General features: G+C 40.8%; 2 protein-coding genes across 10 annotated transcripts in view; one reads left to right on the top strand and one right to left on the bottom strand.

The window, feature by feature from the left end:
* Nucleotides 1–2,233: 2,233 nt before the first annotated feature.
* Nucleotides 2,234–21,260, bottom strand: part of wdr91 (WD repeat domain 91) — a 58,492-nt gene continuing 39,465 nt past the window's right edge. Inside the window, exons 2-18 of one of the 4 annotated variants that reach the window (XM_064309117.1) lie at nt 17,426–17,461; nt 16,385–16,438; nt 13,099–13,233; nt 12,587–12,766; nt 11,977–12,183; nt 11,675–11,758; nt 11,446–11,552; nt 10,495–10,660; nt 9,755–9,901; nt 7,514–7,698; nt 6,647–6,797; nt 6,333–6,427; nt 5,648–5,807; nt 5,400–5,508; nt 5,165–5,277; nt 4,601–4,798; nt 2,234–4,265 (exon numbers count right to left, since the gene is read on the bottom strand). In XM_064309117.1, the coding sequence (XP_064165187.1) occupies nt 4,101–4,265; nt 4,601–4,798; nt 5,165–5,277; nt 5,400–5,508; nt 5,648–5,807; nt 6,333–6,427; nt 6,647–6,797; nt 7,514–7,698; nt 9,755–9,901; nt 10,495–10,660; nt 11,446–11,552; nt 11,675–11,758; nt 11,977–12,183; nt 12,587–12,766; nt 13,099–13,233; nt 16,385–16,399 (2,217 nt within the window). In that variant the 5' untranslated portion in view covers nt 16,400–16,438; nt 17,426–17,461 and the 3' untranslated portion in view covers nt 2,234–4,100. Of the gene's footprint in view, nt 4,266–4,600; nt 4,799–5,164; nt 5,278–5,399; nt 5,509–5,647; nt 5,808–6,332; nt 6,428–6,646; nt 6,798–7,513; nt 7,699–9,754; nt 9,902–10,494; nt 10,661–11,445; nt 11,553–11,674; nt 11,759–11,976; nt 12,184–12,586; nt 12,767–13,098; nt 13,234–13,474; nt 13,563–13,662; nt 13,819–16,384; nt 16,439–17,425; nt 17,462–21,260 lie in introns of those variants that run through there. The other 3 variants (XM_064309119.1, XM_064309118.1, XM_064309120.1) reach the window with 3 other exon arrangements.
* rab27b (RAB27B, member RAS oncogene family) overlaps nt 20,115–21,260 on the top strand; it is a 41,744-nt gene continuing 40,598 nt past the window's right edge. Inside the window, exons 1-3 of one of the 6 annotated variants that reach the window (XM_064309130.1) lie at nt 20,115–20,223; nt 20,379–20,467; nt 20,699–20,819. Coding sequence is in view for 2 of the 6 variants with exons in the window: in XM_064309132.1 (XP_064165202.1) it covers nt 20,466–20,467 (2 nt within the window). In the remaining 4 variants the exon portion in view is untranslated. Of the gene's footprint in view, nt 20,287–20,378; nt 20,468–20,668; nt 20,820–21,260 lie in introns of all 6 variants that reach the window. The other 5 variants (XM_064309129.1, XM_064309127.1, XM_064309128.1 and 2 more) reach the window with 5 other exon arrangements.

The raw sequence follows: 21,260 nt of genomic DNA, 5'->3' as shown, positions 1-21,260 counted from the left end.
TTAAAAAATCTATATACTTACAAGCAGTTTTGCTTGCTGTATATGCTGCATATTGGAGTGTAGCTGGGCCTTAATTTTTACCATTTTCCAAGATTTTAAATCCTGGAGGGATGACTAGGATTGTGATGGTTCTTAATGGGATACTGTAATACTGTAATACTAAACATAATTTATTATGTAGTCCTTTTTTCTTATCCTACATACATTTCGATCAATAAAACTGCAAATCAGCAATAATAGGTTTTAAATGGGCACCTTTTCATCTCAACCTACCTGCTACATGAAATGGTGAAATTCCAACTTGTAGGGAATTAATTAGTATTTAGACTTTAAGGGCATAGATTTTGTATTTTTTATTCCTGCCATGCCCTGACAGCAGAATTCTTGATTTTAAGACTATGAATTTCATCCTTTTCTGCCCAACCAATTTAACAAAAAGGTAACCAAGCTCAACTCCTCCTGCACAGCTGAGATGGCGAACAGCAAGCTGGAAAATAACATTATGAATTATTTATTCTCTCCACTCCGGGCAGCCGAAGTATCCTGGTGTCATAATAATGCGGGTTGGTGGACCAAGGACATGTTCAAGCTGTCAAGAATCTTATCACTGTCTCAAAATGGTGGCATGGCAGACTGATGAATATATACAGTATCCTTTCACAACACAAAACTGCAATAATGTTTTTTAGGCGGTGGATTATTTATGAAACTGGAAGGTACTGGATGGAAGAAACCAATGTTACAAAAATGGATACATACAAAAAAGTCTATAAAAGTTTCTTTTTTTTAAAGGATAAAAGTGCAGGAATTATTCTCACTGCCACAGTGATTTTCTGCCACACAGATGGTTTTAAACGTTTTATAGTTTCGTATATGTTTGTAGTATACATGACCCTTTTGTTTGAATCATCTCTGAGTAGCAGGGACAAGAAAGGCCTGTAGTACTGTAATGTGATGGATGGTGACTGGCCTTTGGGTGAGTTTTACAGTTGGAGGTGGTTACTGTCATAAAATCAGGTGTAGCTATTCACAAATGTTCATTTTTAAAAAATGCACAAAATCCAATTGTTACAATCCCCCCCCCCCCCTACAGAAATTTGTCTGCATTGCAAGTTGTGTTTCTCTGTTGAGATATGTAACTGCACTGCTTTCACTTTTCTCAGCTGGAGATGTGTTGGTCCACATCGGCTCAATTTTGGCCAAGAGCCTCCAGAAAATTACTTCCGAAGGCCCTTCCACAAAAATTAATTGTTTTAGCATTGCAAATACATTCTGACACTGTTCTGTGCCAAATACTAATTGAGTAATGCCCCATTGTTGGTAAGTGAATGTTACGCAGCAACACATATATTACTCACTGTGCCACAGGGCTGTTTTTAGCTTCTTCTAGAAGACTCACAGTCTCATAGCCTCTCCAGATGGCCAGATCTTCTCAGTTCTGTCAGTTCATCTACCAGAAACTTCAGTAGGCTTTGGGTGCTGGAAATGACACCTTTATTGCCTTTGGCAGCAGAGTCCTGTTCGTGCTGACAATTAAGGTTGATGTTATTCTTTCAGATGCACTGACATGTCATAACTTATGATAGTGTGAATTATGCAACTGACTCATTAACCATGTCTTACTGTCCATACTTTTTATTTGTAAAGCTACTCTGAATAAAGCTGAAACCAGCCTTTTTAACAACTTAGCCACATTTCCAAACATTTCAGCATTGTACATCACACTTTTGAATTTGCAATGCTGAAATGACTTGAAAACACCTGTTCTCTATAAAAGATAAGTCACAGTGCTGCTTGATCACTGATCCTTATGTTCTCTTCAAAAATGGAAAAATAAAAATCAAGTGGAAGAAAACATGACTAAATGTGTACAATGATATATATTTGTAGTAATAAGATTTTTGTTACACACAAAATGTATTTATATACACACACATTGGGCCTCGTTCAAAAAACGTGAATGATCACATCTGTTCATAAACTGTGTGCAAGAACGTTTCCAAGAACATTTTGGCATTCGTGATTTTTTTCTTACTGTATCTGTATTTGTTCATGGCTGTTTCCTTATGCTAATCACATGGACAGAATTGCGCAAAGAATTTACAGACAGCCAGCATTCATCATCCCATACACCTGGGATAATTTATATATAAGTTTTGTGAATGAGGCCCAATGTTATTGAATGTAATTTGTCTTATTTCCGATTCCACACAAAAAAAACTTCAGCAGTATGTAAAAATCAGCAGAATGTTTATTTAGTATAATCATCACTGTCAGTGCAGCTGTGTTTTCAGAGATATCCATTTTATCCTCCACAAATCTAGTGTAGAAGCAGATGCACTACGGCTGTGTAGTAGGGGTCCCATCGCATTTCGTAAAGCCAGGTGGCAGTTTATTGGTAGAAATCAATGCCTCCTGGAGGACTGTGTCTAAGATTTTTTTAATGCCTGAAAGTTTGAAAACTTCTTTGATAGTTACAACAAGCTTGTCAACCTTCAGAAAGTTACCTGGCCACAATGCCCAATGCAAATTAACTGAATTTGGCAATACATTTCACAGGATGTCACAGAAGAGTTGTAGGTAGCATTATCATACAAATCCAGTGGTATTGTTCAAATTCACCAAATTTGCATTTAACCTGTTTTGAATGGCCCCTACCACCATGGAACAGTTCACAGAATGGAGATGCACAATAGGCACCAGTGCGTCTATTGGTTCTCAATTCCTGTGAAGCAAATAAAAACTGGAAGAATGAATCCATTTTTTTCATATGTGACATCTACCCTCTCAGATTTTTTTGATGAGCTATTTAACACTGTTTTGTATGTACACCAAGTACTCCTGAGTTGACAAGCTGTTGGAATTGCTCCACCACTTGTCACAGGCGTGTCTGGAAAGTACAATATTAGATTTTCAATTTCTCTGTGGGATGTCAAGTTGTACATAATTTCATGCCACCCCTCACCAGGGTCATTACTGTTTTGTTTATTGACATAAGATGCCCATTCTTTCCTATGAAATTCAGCCACCATGTTTTTAGTGATTTCATGATTTCAAATGCTGCCATTTTTTGGGGTGAAACAATAAATTGTGAGTTTAGAACAAACAGTAACCAACGGTTTAGTGTAACAGACAGGTACTGTTGTGATCTTTAGCTTGAAGTTATTTTTTTCCATATTCTTTCTGCCTCTATGTTTATTTTTGCTGACAGTCCCCTGAAACAATCTTAGTTCAGTGACTGGCACCCTTATGCCATGTTCTTCAAGTGGTCGTTAGTAACTTGTATAATTACGTTCATTTGACCACTTGACACTAATCACTGCAGTTACGGTGCCTACAGTGACACCTTGAGGTTAATGCCTGAAATACAGGTTAAATGTGATGTTCATTGAGAACTCCTGGCCCAACCCATGTTAAAGCAGAAATACTGAAGTGAGGCCATTTAACTGCATGGTAACCCGGCTCACAGTGACTAAACCAGCAAGCCCCAAATGCCCCAGCTACAAGTGAGGAAATGCGGAATGAACATATTCATTCATGCTAGATGTGACACAATTAAATGAACAACTGTTTGTGTTTAAGTTACGATTGTATCTCACTGTGCCAGCTTTTAGCTTTCTAAAGGGTCTCATTTGAACAGTATGTTCAGCCATTATGAAATGAGTGGCTAAATATGCTTTGAGTTCTCAAAAAATCACATTAACTCCTTGCATATCACTTTCATTCCCTTGTGATGCACTGTCACCAAGTTCACAGAGATCAACTAAATTTCAAAAGAGTAGCAAAATGGAATATGAAGACCAGTAGAAAAGCATCTTTCTGGGTAATTTCCAGTGTCCTAGCAACGCAGGCCTACGTTTACAAATACTATTAAAAATAGCATTAGTAAAGACACAGGCATGACCGCCCACCTGACCTTCCCAAAATGGGAAAATAACAAGCAGAAGACACTATTTCACTAACAATACCAGAAAGAACATGGCGAGCCCTAAGAAAACTGAATTAAACCTTAGTCAGGCAGTCTGACACGCGGTCTCTTTCTGCTGTTGGACCACTACTGCAGGAGCACCCACTTCACGTGTCTGACACAAGCGGCAGACTCAGGACTTCTGAGCCAGAAGCGTGCTCAGTTTGATCTTGCCGTCCATGGAGGCGGTGAGGCAGGTGCCGCAGTCCACGGCAGAGCACCAGTCCACGGTGACCACCGGTGCCTTGTGACCGCCCAGCGGCAGCACGTTCTCCAGCCCGTTCTCTCCTCCGTTCAGCTGAAAGCAAGACGACACCAAGGACAAGATTACCATCTGGATTACAGGTTTATTCTTTTAACAAAGCTACATTCACCACCAAGACTTACACAGTGACTAAATCTTTAGTTCCACACACAGCAATTATTAACACACTAGACAACTCTAGACCACACAAAATCAGACAACTGTGGTAATTTTGGTTGATCTGCGTAGGCCTGATTGGCTTAGGTCTGCAGTTAGCCAAATTCGTATGAAGTAACATACTGTTCACACAAACTAGGTGGAAACTCCGCTCTAACACCGGCTCCATCCATCATCCATGCGTTTATCAGGCGGCTGGCGACTAGTCTTACCCTGTAGATGAGGCCTCCGCTGCTAGAGCAGGTGAGCACATGCTGTCCTTCTGAGTCGAAAGCGAACAGGCGCCCGTGGGGGACCTGTACTTGCTTGTAGCCGCTGTACCCAGAGAGCACAAAGGGCCCCGTTGCATCCTGAGGCAGGGAGTACTCCGACTGCTTCACACCACACCGGTGGATATTCCACTGGATAAACTAAACCACAAGGAGTCACATTAACACCATCGTGAAATGCCATTTTGGGAAACTCAATCCAGACATTCATCAATGAATACATTTTTCCACATATAAAGGCAGTATTCAGATATACTATGACATAAATACAGATGTATTTTTTTCTTTTGTTCCGTTGTGTAGAACAACAGTTGGTTCAGATTCTATAAACGGATATTCAGTTGAAACTAATCTATATTTGCATACAATCAATATTTGGGGATGGGGGGAGTTAGGATGACTGAAATGGCCCTCACTCACAGTGGCCCTCAAAAAAATGTAGGATGGCCTGGAGTGGTGGGGCCCCAATGTGAGGCCCAAAGTCCCTGGTCCCCTGTGTGTACTCACCTTGCTGTCCTCGCCGATGCTAAAGACGGTGTTCTCGTCGTAGCTGAACTCCACGCTGTACACCTCCCCGTCGTGGGCCTTCCAGCTCATGGCGGTCTCATACCGCTGCATGTCTGGAGGAAGGAGGGACACGGGGAGAAGGGCTTTGATGTGCCTCCGCTTCACGGTGGTTGACATTTTGGTCCAGAGCCTTGGCTTTTCTGATAAACGGCTTAAGATATCGACCGGCACTCACCGAACAGCCGGATGATGCCATCAGCTGCCCCCGTCACCAGCAGGTTGCCGTTGTGGTTGAACGCGGTGCAGTTTATGGCCACCGGGCCCGGTTCCAGGGAGAACTGGTGCTAAAAAAGGGTTGAGGTGGACGGACGCCATGGCGACAAACAAGAACAGGTGTCAGTTAGAACGCGAGGTCCTTGAGAATCCATAAATGACCGTAATACAGTATTCACTCCTGACCCCACCCCCATCTTCACGCAGTACCTGCTGTTTGACGGTCTTGGTGTCCCACAGAAGCAGCTGCCCTGAGACAGGCACCAGCACGCGACTGCCCCCCTCCGTTAGGCTGGACGTCCGGGAGCTGTGTGCCGCTGCAGAGCACACGAAGGACGTCCCACTGGGGCTGCAGGCCAGGGACAGGATCCTAAAGAGCACAGGAGACTCGTGCCAGCCCTCTTCAGACTCACCCACTCGCACCCTTTACTCACGCAAGCCAAGTGACCAAGCAGGCAGTACACTCCAAACAACGTAGGACCTTTTTGAAAACGAACCACTGGCGAACATGTCGCTGAACACTGTTGTCAGTATACTCGATGTCAACTCCATGCCGTTTCATGTGACTCTACATTCCCCTGGTCCGTCAACCATGAAGCAACCGACGATGTGATATTTGGATGGACCAACTGCAGACAGGGAGAGGTCTGCAAACTCATGGGCCGTTAGCGAACATTTCCCGCTGGGGGCTGGCACAAGCCGTGCCATACAAACTCAAAACACAGCGTCTTTTTGTCCGTCTCTTGTTCAGTTTCAATTGAGTACACTGTTGCCTTCACTGTCCCACACTGTCCTGCCTACCCACCCGCATCCTTCCAGAACATTCTTGCTCCGGGTGCTTCTCGCTATCCTATTCCAACCCAGAGGTGGCTGTACAGGGAACGTGCAGGCTTACCGTGGGTGTGCGTCGTCTATCGCCATCTCATACAGGTTCTTCTTAGCCTCCGTGTCATAAAGCCGCACTGTCCCCACACCGCTCCCCAACAGCAGCTGAGAGTCGACCACACAGCCAACCGTCACATTACTAAGCAGATGGACGTGCATCATTTCACAGTTACTTTAAACACGCTCACAGTCACGCCATGAGAAGCTTCACACTAAGAGTTGTGTCTGATGGCCTCTGTGAAGGACTCAGCCATTATGCCCATATTTGGACCTGACTCCACGCATGCACGGACGAGGAAAAGCGAGGCCCTGCTGGGCGTGTACCAGTCTGTCAGGCTTGGTGGCCCACTCCAGAGACAGCAGCGGAGACTTGGACATGATGGTGGCCTTGGTCTGCATGATGGGGTTGAAGGACCACACCTTGATGACTCCGTCCACATCCAGACTCGCCACCCTCCGCCCAGAGCAGTCCACCCTGAGGCACGGGAGGAAGAGTCAAACAGCTTTGGAGGAGGGCGTGGACGGGGTGGCACGCAAGCATCACTCTGCACTAGAGTCTAACAGGCCAAAACACACAATAACTATAATTACAATACACTATAAATCATTTGTTTGTGTCAATGCCTGATAACATATTTGCTGTACACACCTATTAATCAAAACACAGAATGTCTCTGTAGTTGTCTTATAGCACGGAAGCGTTCATTCCGATGGACTGGAATGGTTTTTAACCCTTGAAGAGAATTTTTTAGAATGTTTTTTTTTTGTAAATTTAAGTCTGTGTTCTAGAACTCCATTGCTATCAATTACCAGTAGTGATTGTTACATCACCATTAGATTGTTCAGTTAAGAGCATTCTAATCATTATTTGTGATCTTATACCTTAAAGGAATAAATATTATAGCTGCAGTTGAGACTTGCAGTTATTATCATTCCAGGTGGAAACAGGCCATAAGGCAAGGCTTTTTCTCCTGGAGGAGTGCAGGCCAGAAATTTTACTGTACCAACCCTCTGACCAAGGGTGGGAAATGGAAGGGTTCAGTCAGGAGACTGGCGAAACACAAAGGCCTGCAGACAGAGTGCGCTCCAGAGCGGGGCGGAGCTAAAACCTCCTCAGCAGTGACCCGAGCGAGACGCAGCTGCAAGCGAGCGTGAGAGGTGCTCCTTCCTGTCGGGCTTAATGGCGCACACCTGCAGTGCATAATGGATGAGTGGTGCTCCCCGTACTCCTCCTGGCTCAGCTTAATGAACGGCTGCTCCACCAGCCCGGCCCCCTCCCCCGCCGCTCGCGTCTGACCGGGAGGGGAGTCCGTGGCGTCGCCCGTCCCCTCGGGGTGGGGGTCTGCGTCGGCACCTTCTCCCCGCTTCTCCACGTTCTGCAGGAAACAGCGTCGCGGCGCCATAAATCTAGCGCACGCTCCTTTCCATTCTGCTCAGGGGTACACTTTCCCACATCAATCCGGAGACTGTAAAAACACTTCACGATAAAGTGGAGGTTCTCAACCAAACACAAGCACAGAAACATTATAAAAAAATATATATATTTATAAATATATATTTGGTTAGCATTTGTGTCAAAGTTATAGCTGTGCAGGTGAAAATGGCTGCTAAATTTGCAGTTGACAGTTTAGCATTTTCACCAGCTTTAGTTTTACTAGTCAAATTGGCTGAATTATCACCAATTTCACACTGATTTGCAGGCAAAAGAGAGAAACATTTAAATCACTTAAAGAAAGCAGTACTCCCGTTTTAACTAATGGCTAATGACAGTGCTGGCTGCTCACAGTCATGCTGGATGATGTCATTCGGTGTTAATCACTCAGCACTCTGTGTGATTTTAACAGTCTCACAGCTCATGTGGCCAAACTGTTCTAACAGCACAGGCCCACGGCCCTGTTAGAAGTGATAAACCCCACACACTTTCATTAATCGAGAGGCTGGGAGAAGGGTAGGTTTCACTGATAGCCTTACAAAAAGTGAAAAGATGAGACCAAGTCAGTGACCAGAATGCTCCTTATAAAGAAGATTATGTCCTTGAGGTTTCAATTGACTCCATAAACTGGCTTTTGTAAGACCAGTTATTGCAAAACTGGAGAGCAAACGTTTTCTCTCATGTATATCGTACACATCCAGCAGAAATGCACCTGAAACTGACTAGAGTGTCTGAAAATGAGGGTTTAAGACAAATAGGGCAGTAGCAGTGATGCTGCCAGATCTGAAGAGCCAAATCAGAAGGGTAAGATTTTCCTGACAGAGGCAAATGATCTCACAAATAATCTCCTATGCATAGCCAGCAGATGCCCTTTAAGGACTCACTGGTTCAGACACACAAAGCAATATTCTCAGTCTCCCACAGCCTTACCTCAGAAGGTATACGCTGATCTCATGCAGCAACAATGCAGGAACATGTATTACATCATACGAGTGGAAAATTTCATGAATTAGATCTGTGGCAGAAGTGTGGACATGCCAGCAGCCATACCACCATGTGCCCTTCCCGTGGTAAAGTGCTGCAGCTAAGCAGCTGTGGGCTTGGGTAGCACTTGGACGGGAGGCCTCCTGAGAAAATTAAGTTACTGCTGGAAGATCTGTTGAAGGACCAGTAGAGGGCACTATTCCCTCTGGATCAAAAAGAAAAACAATGCCTCAAAGTTCCAGATACTGGGGCTCGGTGGTGTAGACTGTGCTTTTGGACAAAATGTAAAACCCGGCTTCACCTTGTGGTCATTAAAACTCTTAAAAGCACTTATTTTTTTGATATGGTTATTAACCCTGGTGCCCTGGGAAATTTTTCACAAAAACTACTGGGGCAGAATACAACTGAGCTCAGTGATGAATGCAGTCTTCCCTGATCAGCCACAGCTCTCCTGAGGTATTAGATCATGTGTCAGGCGTGAAAGAGCTTCTGGCTGCCAGGCAAGTGCATCAGCTGCAGCGCTCCTTTTGCAGATTCAGGTGATTCCAAACTGAGTGGTCGAAAAAATAAAAATAATTATATACTATGATATTAGGCCTATTCTGTTCAGATGAGTTTTTTTTTTTAATCCAGAAAGTAACAGTTCTTATACTGACCCCTATAGGCAGATCTCACATTGGTCTTTAGAGACCATGTCATTACCACAAGCAATAGGAAGATCTGGATTTTGTTGTTTTTGTAAGAACATTTGTGCAAGCCCAACAGACCCATGTGTGGTTTGAATACAAGCTGCAGTGGTGGTCGCATGGCCTTTCAGCACACAGTCATTAGCCTCACCCCTCCCACTGCCCACAGACCTGGAGTCCAACCTGAGGTGGGCATCAGCCCCTCCCACTGCCCACAGACCTGGAGTCCAACCTGAGGTGGGCATCAGCCCCTCCCACTGCCCACAGGCCTGGAGTCCAACCTGAGGTGGGCGTTGGCCCCTCCCCTAACCACCCACGTGGAGGTCCTACCTGGGGGACCGGTTTGGAGAGCAGTTCTTTCCGCTGCTTCTCGTGGTCCTGGTGTCTCCTCTGCCGGACCACCTGATCACTGGCTCCTCCGCTGCTGGATGCCATCTTGGTGTCCTTGGAGGGAGGAGGATCTTTGGACTTCACTGACTGAAATTCACAAAGCCACTGGGTTTAGAAGAAACCAGTCTCTCCAACACAACTCTACCCTAATGGAAAACTCCAATAAAGCATAGCCAAAAACAGGGTCCTACTTAAATATGCATTAAAATATGTATTGCATATAGCATGCAGACTCACTGAACATCTAACAAGTGCACATCTTCATGTAATATTGTTTTCATAGCTTGTTTGCTTATGCATACAAGGATATAAGAAACAACTGCTATACATTTAATCCATGATACATCTATAATATATGATGCATTTAATCTACGATACCAAATATCAATCATTACCACTTACTATACCTTTTTACATACATTTGCACCATTATGTTTCTGTTACAACATACACATAACAGACAGAATTACAATAACATATCGCTAACATGCATTTTCTTCATATGCATTATTATACTGACATACATCAATATAATTACAGTAACATAATTACGGTTTCTGTACCAGTACTTCGGCTTACTAGAGACTGTGGGGACTTTCTAACTTTTATTTGATATTTTTAAGTTGATCCAGCCATACAGTCAATAGCTTCCTGTTATCTAGAGCAGCATATGGACTCACATGATTAGCCGCAGCATCCCTCCGCCCCATGGAGGCCTGTGTTGGTGAGGACCCTGCTCCTTGGGGCGTCTTGCCAGGTGCCCGTTTTCCTTGGGGGAGGAATGTGGAGAAAAAGTTCCGAGACGGGGTGGCCAGGCTGACATTCCGCTGGCTGGACACCAGGTCCCTGTGGAGAAATAACCGACATACTTGAGCCGCGGAGACACGGACACGGTAATCTGTTTCCACAACAGCGAGTCGTCTTTCTCGCTCCTTAAATCACAGGCCCCATTCAGGACCAAGCAATAAATCACTTCCTTCTAGAGAGGAATGGGCTATTTCAGCATGTGTGTTTGCGGAGTAAACATACTTTCTTGGATATCAGCTGAGAATATAAATAAAATGTTCCTTGAAAGACCACTTTGGTTTGTTGCCTGTGGCCTGCTGGCAGAACTGATCTGAAAACACTTTATCGAGGTCTGGCCCAAATGACACAACCAAGATTCTGTTATAAAGTGTAGTGGGAGTCAACCGATCTTTTCTTTGTTTTGGCAGCCATTCCATAACAGGCAGCTCTAATGTTTTATAGAGATAAGATTCTGAATAATCCCCAGCAGATCAAAAACACTTATTATACAATCTGGAGATTTTTTTTGAAGAAAGAGAGCTTAAAGTGTCCAAAAAATAGATTTTTTCCAGTTTTCAATTAGGAGATTAGTTTGTGGTGATCACAAAAAGCTATGCAACGTGAGACATGTGTTTTGGTAAACAAAATAACAATTCAGGCGAATTGTTTATTTGTATTTGATTGTCCTCATCCACAGAAAACACAAAAATACACAGCACTTAATATTATATACACAACTGATTCACTGCTTGTGCATTTAAGAGCATACGCAGATAGCTCAGTCATCTCATAAATATTTAAAATCCCCCTGCTCAAGTCATTCCGGTCCCACTGCAGATCCTCACAGCTCTGTGTCTCCCAGCCGGTCCATGTTCTGCACATACGAGGGCAGTTTGTGATGTACCATTTCCTCCTCCATCCTTGGCCGAGGCTCCGCCTGCCGAGCGAACAGCTGCAGGAGAAAAAGGGGCAGCCATATTTAAGCTTGCGCTTCAGGGCCTTTAGTACAGAAACTGCACAGAGCCGCAATGAAGCCTGCTAATGCCACCACCGCTTTCTTGCAGCTTGCCTCACCATTTGCCGAAGCTGTTCATTCTCCTCCTGTAGGCCGACGGTTCTCTGTGCTTCCGAATCAAAGCTCAGGAGCACTGGCAGAGGTAGGACTGTCAAGGAATTGACGTTATTCTTGTCAATATTAACCTGCCAGACTCTTACCCTAAATAATGCACAAGTGTCCATTTTTTCCTATTAAAGATCAAATCATTCTGTTTTTAATCCTTTCAGACAAACGCTCACATGTTTACACAAGGAATTGCTACACTGGGAAAGGGCAATGAAGTGCCGAGTTTAACTCGGTTCCAAGGAAAAAGGATATGCATGCACTGGAAGAGTACACTTAAGAAGTTGTGCAGGGAAACCAAGAAGGTGTCAGACCATTGGCGGGAAAAGTAAGAGGAGAATACAGGGTGCTGCTCAGGGGCGGGGATAAAGGGCAGGATAAACCAATCACGCCACTCAGGCTGGCCCTGTAGCTCAAGAGCCTGCTTCTGAAAAAACTCCTGTGTTTTCTCCATTCGGTTTGACTGGAGGGACAGAAAAAAACACAAATATATATGTAAAATAAAACAAATGCTGCAACTTATCAGTTAATACACATGTATAATTCAGTGATTTGAATATACGCATTTCAATCCCTCATTTCATTCATTGGATGCTCCATCCAAGCCAAAAGACAAAATTGTCCACCATACAGAAAGTTTTTCTTTTATAAATATACCTTGCTGCACCACTGACCATTTTGCTCAAAATTCAGCTCTGTTTGGGCAGGCCTGTTCATGTGCAGTGCTGGGCATGCTTTTTTCAGTAATTTTGTACTTTATTGTAAAAGAGTTTCGGAGTACAGGGGCAAAGTGCAATGAATTAGTGGGTGGGTGGCTCATTTACTCCATATTTACAAAATTTTGACTGTGGAGGTGGGGCTATTACCTGCACAGTGTACACCAAGTAGTATCGGAAGAGACTGGTCCTCAGCTTGTTAATGGTGGGCCGATAGACATCCTCCAATCGACAGAAAAGCTTCCGATCCAAATATCCCCAGTAATCTTTCAGTGCTGACAAGTCATAGCTCTGCATGAACTGTTGAAGCTGATCTATAATTTTATCCACCTGCATTAAAACACAGTATATAGCATCAAAGAAGTTGCAAAGGGCATTGGGCAATGGCTTTGGCAGAAAATCATGATAAACCAGTGTTCATTTTAGGTTTGTTGGTGAAATACATCAACACAATTTCAGGGACTAGGGGAATCAAAATTTAAGTAATTTTATTTCACAAGTCCGAAAACAGTTGTGATGCTGGCATCCCACACACGTGCTCTGTGGTTTGCACTTCTCCAGGACATCCCTTGAATCAATTCTGTTCGTTACCCTATGCCTTCGTATTATGTACTGTTATCATATTACGTTTGGTCCACGTTAATGATGTAAAAATGACCTACTCGGAATCCTTTCTCCTTGTCGACTTTGATTTCAGAGTCCAAATGCTTGAGAGTGCTGGTGAAACCGCGGTATATTAAATACTCTTTTACCAGGTCATCCATCCTCTCCACGGCTGACCCCATCGCTTCCTCTTCCTACATAAACAAAACAAGCAATCTACTTTACACAAATAACTCGACTGGAGGCAGTCAACGACTTACAGTGCACCAATGCTATATAGCCTAGCTGCAACCTAATCATCTGTCGTAATGTATAAACTGCTCACTAATAATAAACTAGGCATGCATCAAGAGATAAAAAGGTAGTTAGACCTGTCTAACCTGCGAGTACGATACACCCGTTTTCGATAATACAGTGTATCGTAAAAACCCGTACCTTCAGAGATGTTTGGATACTGCTAGCAAGCTAAGTTAGTTCTCCAGAAATTTTTCCATCACACTTCTCTAGATGGCAAGCCTGGTTTCTATGAAGATACAGGGCTCATTGCTTTTTTCCTTTATATGCTGATATGTAATGCAATAATAAAGGAATTAAATACACCAATTGCATAATAACACACTTACCGTACGATATTAAATCTTCTGGTATTTAGTTACTTCCTGTTTAGCTTTTCAGACCCGTCATGTGATTGAGGCCGCTCTACGTCACATGACTAGTGATACTATGCTCCGCCGTAGTGACCTCACGGAGGAGCCCTAACGCTCATCGTCGTGCTTTTGCTTAAGTATAAAAAAGTGAGATTTCATGAAGTATACACAAGTACTTGCAGATTCTGCAGCACAACTCTATACTGCCGGCTGCTCATTGGTTGGTTGGACGCAGATACAGGTCTGCCATCAAAGCCTCAAAGCAAATTACCTGACATCAGGGCAGCTCTAATTAGGTTAATCGATTTAAATTCACTTGGTTAGACCTATGCAAATATAAGAAAGACTGCTGTTTAGCAGAGGGGCTGTTTTATAACACCACCACAAGTAACGGTACAGTATTTTGTTATTCTTTTTTTATTTTTTATTTTAAAGAATGGGGTAACACAGCTTGTGTTGTAGGAGGCAATATTCTGTAAAAGTAGAACTATTTGTGAAATTGTTCTGATTATAACAGATATATTGTTGTAAGTATACTTCATATAATATTAATGTACCAGGGTGAAACAGTCTTATATTCATTGGGCCAAAAATGCAAAAAGGCAAAACCAAAATATATTAAAATACCCTATAATAAAAGATGAGAATCTGCTGAGAATCTGAAAATCAATTTGACCTCTTGTGCATTGTTTGATTGCGAATCTAAAATTATGGAATTCAGAGCCAAATCAAACACACACACACACACACACACACACACACAGCACCTGGAAATCTTAAGCTTCTTTGCAATTTCTTGCAGGGAATAACCTTGTCACAATATGTTAGCTTGGCCCCGCACATCTAAGCCAATCACCTTCTTCTTTGCCATACTTCTTGCAGCTTTAGTGCCTATTTTACTTACACTACAGGCTGCTTACACTCAATTTGTAGTTTTAAACAACTTAAGATAGATAAGATTTCAATCAATTTAACTACCTCTCCACCTCCCTTCCACCCCCTATATATTTGATAGCCTTCCAATAATTTGCTTTTACATTTTAATTGTAATTACAGCCAAATGAGACTACTTTGAGGAAAGCTATGTCTATGATTATTTTTAAGTAAAACTAATCTTTTTGTGTTATTATAGGTAAAAACAGAAAAAAAAGTTTCTTCTTCTAATCCTTCTCTACCTAATATTTTTTTTTAAACAAAAAACACAGGTGGCCTAATACTTTTGGCCTGTACAGTACATATGTGTGTGCATATATCATATATTGTAAAACAAGTTCATTTTATATAAAAGGACTGACTGTAGACCAAGGCCATCATTTAAATCAGGGGTTTGCAACCCTGGTCCTGGACAGCCATGAGCTCCACTGGTTTTTGTTTTCACCTTAAAATCAGCATCCAGTTGAGACCCAAGTAGGCAGGTGTGGTGAGCTAACTGTTTAAAACTGTTTTAACCTGCTCTAATTGAGTAAGTGTAGAGTAACAATGAAAATCAGCAGAGCCTGTGGTGTTCCAGACCTGGGCTGGAGACTACTGATCTAAATCAAGGTCACATGATATTACAAAATGTCTTGTGATGCATCTGCCTTCTTTCTTCATTTGTAATTTATGGTCTGGCTTTGAAAAATCTAATCATATCGATTTTCCATCCATATCTTGTCTTGATGTTCCACTGACAGGAATTAAATAAGGAAAAGCATAATGCTTTTTGTTATAAAAAATATTCCATTTTATACGAACAAAGTGCACTGTAAAACTTTCTATTTCATTATAAGCAGATTGTAATGGGATGTATTACATTAGAACATATTTGAAACACAATGGGTGTGGGGCACCCTACAGAGGGAATGAGACATTTCAGTCCCTGAAAATAACCATTTGTAGGGAACAAGGTAAGATTTCTTATGGATCAATGAGATAATAACGGGGAGTGAATTTCCAAACATAAGTGAACTGACCCCCTGCATCCTAGTAGAAAATATACTGAACAGGACAATTATTCACATAATGGAGGCACAGAACAATCTGGAGTGTTAGAATGTTTCATGAAAACACAAAGCAGTAGTGCGGCAGCAGTGGCATTTTTTCTTTATTTTTTTTTTTATCACCCAGCCTCTCTTTGTTCTCCTAGCTGTGCATGTACGAGGAGGAAATGAGGATATTGGTTTTCTAGCTCTGTCAGTGCAATTTGTTCGCCGTGGCCTGATCCATCCCCCTAAGGCCAGGGCCAAGCCGCTGATGAGAGTAATGTTTTTCAGCGACTTCATAAATGTTTCACCGCTAATGCTGGAGAATGTTCAGCTTTCAGCACAAGGGCTTTCTCTGCATTTAGCACCGAGGGTGTTTAAAAAGAGACGGGAAAAAAAGCTAAAATACAATTGAAAATGGAGGATAGCAAAAACAATTACTGATAATTAAACTAGACAAAATATGTTTCTTGGTCATCTAATGGCACTGCTGCTAGGTTTTGGAAATGTTCCAGCTCAATACAGACACAATCATTTTAACAAATATGGCCTGACCATATTTTACCTCAAATGTTATTGCTTAGAATGGCAGAATCATTCCTCTAATGTTCCAGTGTTTTTTAAAGGCACACAAAGAAATGGGGCTGTCCTTTTCTCTTAGACTAAAACCTTTATAATAATGAGATTTAATCATAATGACATTTCAGGCTCATGAAATCATTGGTGTGTTAATTTACCCTGAAAGTCATCATTTTAATAGGGTAGTTTCTCTTTGGTCAATCTAGTAGAATCTGTAAAAGCAGAAAACAGACAATGGAAATGCTTGGATTTTAAAATGATGTGATTAGAAAAACTAACCATTACCATTAATACTAAACTGTAATGTAATTTCTTTATAACCATAGAAATACATTAGGTGTTAAACCTTTTGTTTATCAATGAAGAAAATTGCAATAGATCTGGCTATTGCATATTTTACCTGTACTAAATGGACAATAAATAAATAATTGATAATCACCCTGAGGACAAAAAACAATTCACAAAGTACATAACAGGAGTAAACAAGGTACATTTTACAATATGCAGTTAGTATGTGCCTAAATATAATTAAGGCTTCACAGTGAGCCAGGCTATTAAGCAAATACAAACTTGTATTACATCCATTTGAATCATTTTCTAATAAATAATTCCTATAATAAATAATGTTTATGTATAATCACAGTCTAATTTCCAGTCAACCCTTCAAGAGTCATTCGTTTATGAAGTGTATATCTACAATATTTATCTTCTCATTTAAAGTTATATATAATAATCATGTCAAAAATTGAATTGACCATTATATGATCTTGTTCATTAAAATGTAAAAGCGAGGGAATGTTCTAGCACCAATGGATATTTTTGCACTCACCAAATCAAGTTTTGCACTTAAATGTGCTTGCTTTGGTAACTATTTTTTCATGCAGAGACTAAGAAAATGTATGTGCTGAATAATTATGAAGAATACTAATTTATTAACTTTTTAGGGACAAATATCAAAAAGATAACACAAAGAGGAGGACACCTACCAGACTAATGTAAGTTACTAAGCATGCATAGAACATTCCAGATGTATTTCGACTAGGCAGTTACAACTGTAACTCAGAACTCGATATCTCAGTTTTCTACATTCACATTTAACTGCAAATAATTTCATTGTGTTGAGGGGTGGGGTGCATAGATCGATGATAAAAAGAAGCAGTAGGAAGCTACAAACTCAAAATAATTCATAATAGGATTACCTTATCCTGAGTATCAATGGAGTGTTGACTTTTTTTCTCCACATGAGTGCGATACAGCAAGTCACAAGTTGATCCAAGGATACCAAGAAGACATACATTGAGAGAAGCAAGAAATAAAAACCATAATCGCAGAGCATTATGCAACCTTAAAATAAACACAAGCTTATTTCAGTATTAGCACAATAAAATATTTCGTTCACGCATAAAAATGGAAAACTTTACTTAAAACAACACTACTTCATCTTTTGGACTCGAGTCACATTACTTTGATCAAAGGTTAACATCTGGCACACCTAGACCTGCTTAAAAGAACTTTTTATGTATATGCCCATGTGACAACCTCAGCTCATCCAATGGGCACCAACCAGAGTTAAATACTAACAGTTCACTTGTAAGATGAGAGAAAATATGCAAGCAACAGTTACTCACAACTGTAATTTCCATTAAGAAAAGTTTTAAAGCTCTAAATATTACATTACAATATGAAATATAATGCACAGGTACACACACACAACCACAGACCCCCCCCCACACACACACACACGCACACATTTCTGATCAGATGTCTTCAGTTTATGAGGATTCCTTCTGTGCTGTTATGGATTCTTATTTGCAGCAAGAAGGAAAATGATGAAGTACAATGAGTAACACATATTTATTAAAAATTATAAATAGCGGAAATGTATTAAAGGCTTTATTAATTGCACATTAATCCTAATTTTAAAAATGTGCATTAAATTATGTATTAAACAGCTCCAAACCAATTATTTACATATTTAAATTTATTTGAGAGCCCACAAAAATAAAAACATTTGTTGTGAAAAACTTATAGAGCCTGAGGTCGTGAATGAATTATCAGAATCAACTAATGCTCTTTTCAACGTGCAACAACTTGTGTTTTCTTTTTTTGTGGTAAAACACCAATGCAACTCCCCAGTGTATCCTGTAATGCAAGAGTAGACCTTCATTAAAAATAATTAACAGTATTTAAGGCCACATCGGATCCCTAAGCATAAGACACAATCTGCAGCAGAGCTTTTTATCAGGCAACATTTTGCATTCATTCCTCACACAATCTCCTTCTTTTTACTGCAGATGGGGAAATACAAAAAGGTTGTATGAGTCATATACAAAAAGCAAGGTAACACTTATTAATTGGAGATGTATTTAACCATTGTTCTGGCTAACAGAACAAATGTTTTGATATATTGAATAATTAAGCGCATCACACCAAGTAATGAATGAAATGTTGGATTCACATGATGAAATGTTTATTTATCTTCATTTCTGTTTTACAATTGGCTTCAAATTCACAACAACATAATAGCGAGATGATGACAGTGAGGTATTACGTACATTAATCCTCAAAATGATCTGGTTTGAGGTTATATACTCTATGGTTCAGACAGTAGCTCTCTAAACCAGACCTGGGCATGTATTTGTCCATAAAATATTTCCAGTTGAATTTGTATTTTATTGCTCTTGGCACATTCTGGCATTGCTTGCTGTGTGAGAAGGCATATTAATAAGCCATCACAAACTGTCTGGTCTATAATTAAGCACAGCTGAGACCTTATTTTACAAATGCTGCACCAAAAATCCCCATTACTGCGAAGCACACAAGAAAAGAAGTTTGTGGAACAAATGATGTCCATAACCTTTATCATAACTTATCTGTTTTCCAGAAAACAGATAACAGTTATAGTTGTCATGGAAACTTAGCCTGTTTCTGAATATCTCTCTGTTCTGACAAACCTTCAGAAATGTTAAAGATATACACACATATAACACACTCACATCTCAAACATATATACATACATTTCTCTGTCTCTCTTTGTCCCTCTCTCCATCTCGCTCTCTTGCTCTCTCTCTCTCTCACACACAAACACACACATGCACACGCACACACATGGTAAAGTATGTGAACTTAAGAAATGAAGATTTTTTAAAATATGTATAAAGATAATTATTAATGTAAACATATGGGATTTTTTTTTTTTTTGGCTTTCTGATGCAATGGCACGGTTTCCTCCATGTTCCCTGAAGGAACAGCAAGAAAGTTGCAAATGAACAACAGTGACAAATAAGCAGACACAAGAAGATTCCATTTTAAATGTTTCCATAGAAACACACAAGATGAAGAAAAAAATCTGCTAACTTTCATGCTGCAAACAATGACTGCACATGCTGTGACACTGTACTATCTCAGGAGTAATGACTTTGACATTTTCCTGCAGAACTATGTCATAAATTGAATGTATTTCAGTCTAGGCCATGCTGAACAGGTAACTGAACACCTGTTCATTATACATATCCACAGTAGCAGGTAAATTCAAATGTTATTAAAAATGTTTGAATAGCATGCCATTAAACCAAATATAATGATATATGCAAGTAGACCTCCGGCAATGGGAAAAACCTTATCAAAATGCAATCTGGGTTGTCTATTCTGCTGCTTATTAACCAATTTTCCGTCTGCATAGACCTGGACATGAATTATTTCAGAAAATCCAAACAAACTCAATAAAACTCGAAACACAATAAAAGGCCATAGAAATATTTTCTAATTATATAGTCAAGTGACTTCATCGGAAACCGATTTTCTCGTGGTCTCGTTGGCTGACGAATCAAGGCGAACACAACCTGTTGCGTTCTGAGAACCGCATCTATTGAGGCAGGAGACGCTCGGAAAGGGCGCTAGGACCCTGGTCGATCACAGCAACCAAGTGTTATACGTTCAAGTGTTGGCGAGCTACACAAGGAAGGAGGCAGCATGCAAATCGAACGGGTTGTGTGAGGTATGAGCAATTTCAAACTAAAATATACGTACGGAGACGTTAAATGGGTCCGGATACATTAAGGTGAAGAATTCCTCTGTTGCAGACTAGACTAAATAAATCTATCGCCAAACCATATACACCATTATTTGCGTCTTTGCCTTTGGTTTCTCCAGGCTTTTGAAGATGAAAATGGTTCAGCGCTGGGGGGAAATGGGCTAGGCAGACACCTGCAAGCAAGAATTGTGCCTCATTTTACTGTTATGTAAGTGATGGATTTGATTATTATTATTATTATTATTATTATTACTATTATTTCTTGTTGTTGCTGTGACTGCACGTTTAGTTGAATATTTTAGTATGTGATGCTACTGTTGCAGTTACGAGCAATGGAAATTGTGTTGAACGAGACATTTTATATTTTCTTGGTTTTTTTTTTTCTTTTTTTTTCCGCTATCAACGTAAGCTACAGTTCTCATCTGCACCCCCATCACAGCTTCTGAGTCATACCAAGCCTTCGTGATGGCAACTTGTTCGGAAATACCGTAGTCACAAGCTGCACCATTACTGTATTGCACAGCATCACAGCATAACGGATTTACAAGCAATTGTTGAAGGTATGTTTTCAGTGTGTTATCAAGTGCACAAATAACACATTGGTTTTATTATTTCATGAAATGGCGTATAGCACTAATTAGGCAGGGAAAGATTCGAGTCCGCTTGAGTTTCGAGATTATTAGCTTCGTTCCCCGGTATGCATATAACCGGTGCATTGAGAGAGAATAGCCTACGTTGCGCATCGTTTTGTGGTGGAATAAATAGCGATAGAAATTTATGACGCAAATTTATGCTACTGTGTATAATATCATAGCAATGTTTGTTTGGATGGGTCACAATTTTCGATATTATGGGAAAGAGCAAAATCACATTACAACACATAGTCCATCCACCCCACCTTACACGAGACGCTGAATATTTTCTACCCATTCAGTGCCTTTGAATCAACGCCCAACAACCTGTTGACAGGTGTAAAGTTAGTCATTTTGGGACTGCCTCGT

Source organism: Anguilla rostrata, chromosome 14 (assembly GCF_018555375.3).
Source record: "Anguilla rostrata isolate EN2019 chromosome 14, ASM1855537v3, whole genome shotgun sequence".
NCBI classification, from domain to species: Eukaryota; Metazoa; Chordata; class Actinopteri; order Anguilliformes; family Anguillidae; genus Anguilla; species Anguilla rostrata.
This window is presented reverse-complemented; position numbering and strand designations above follow the sequence as displayed.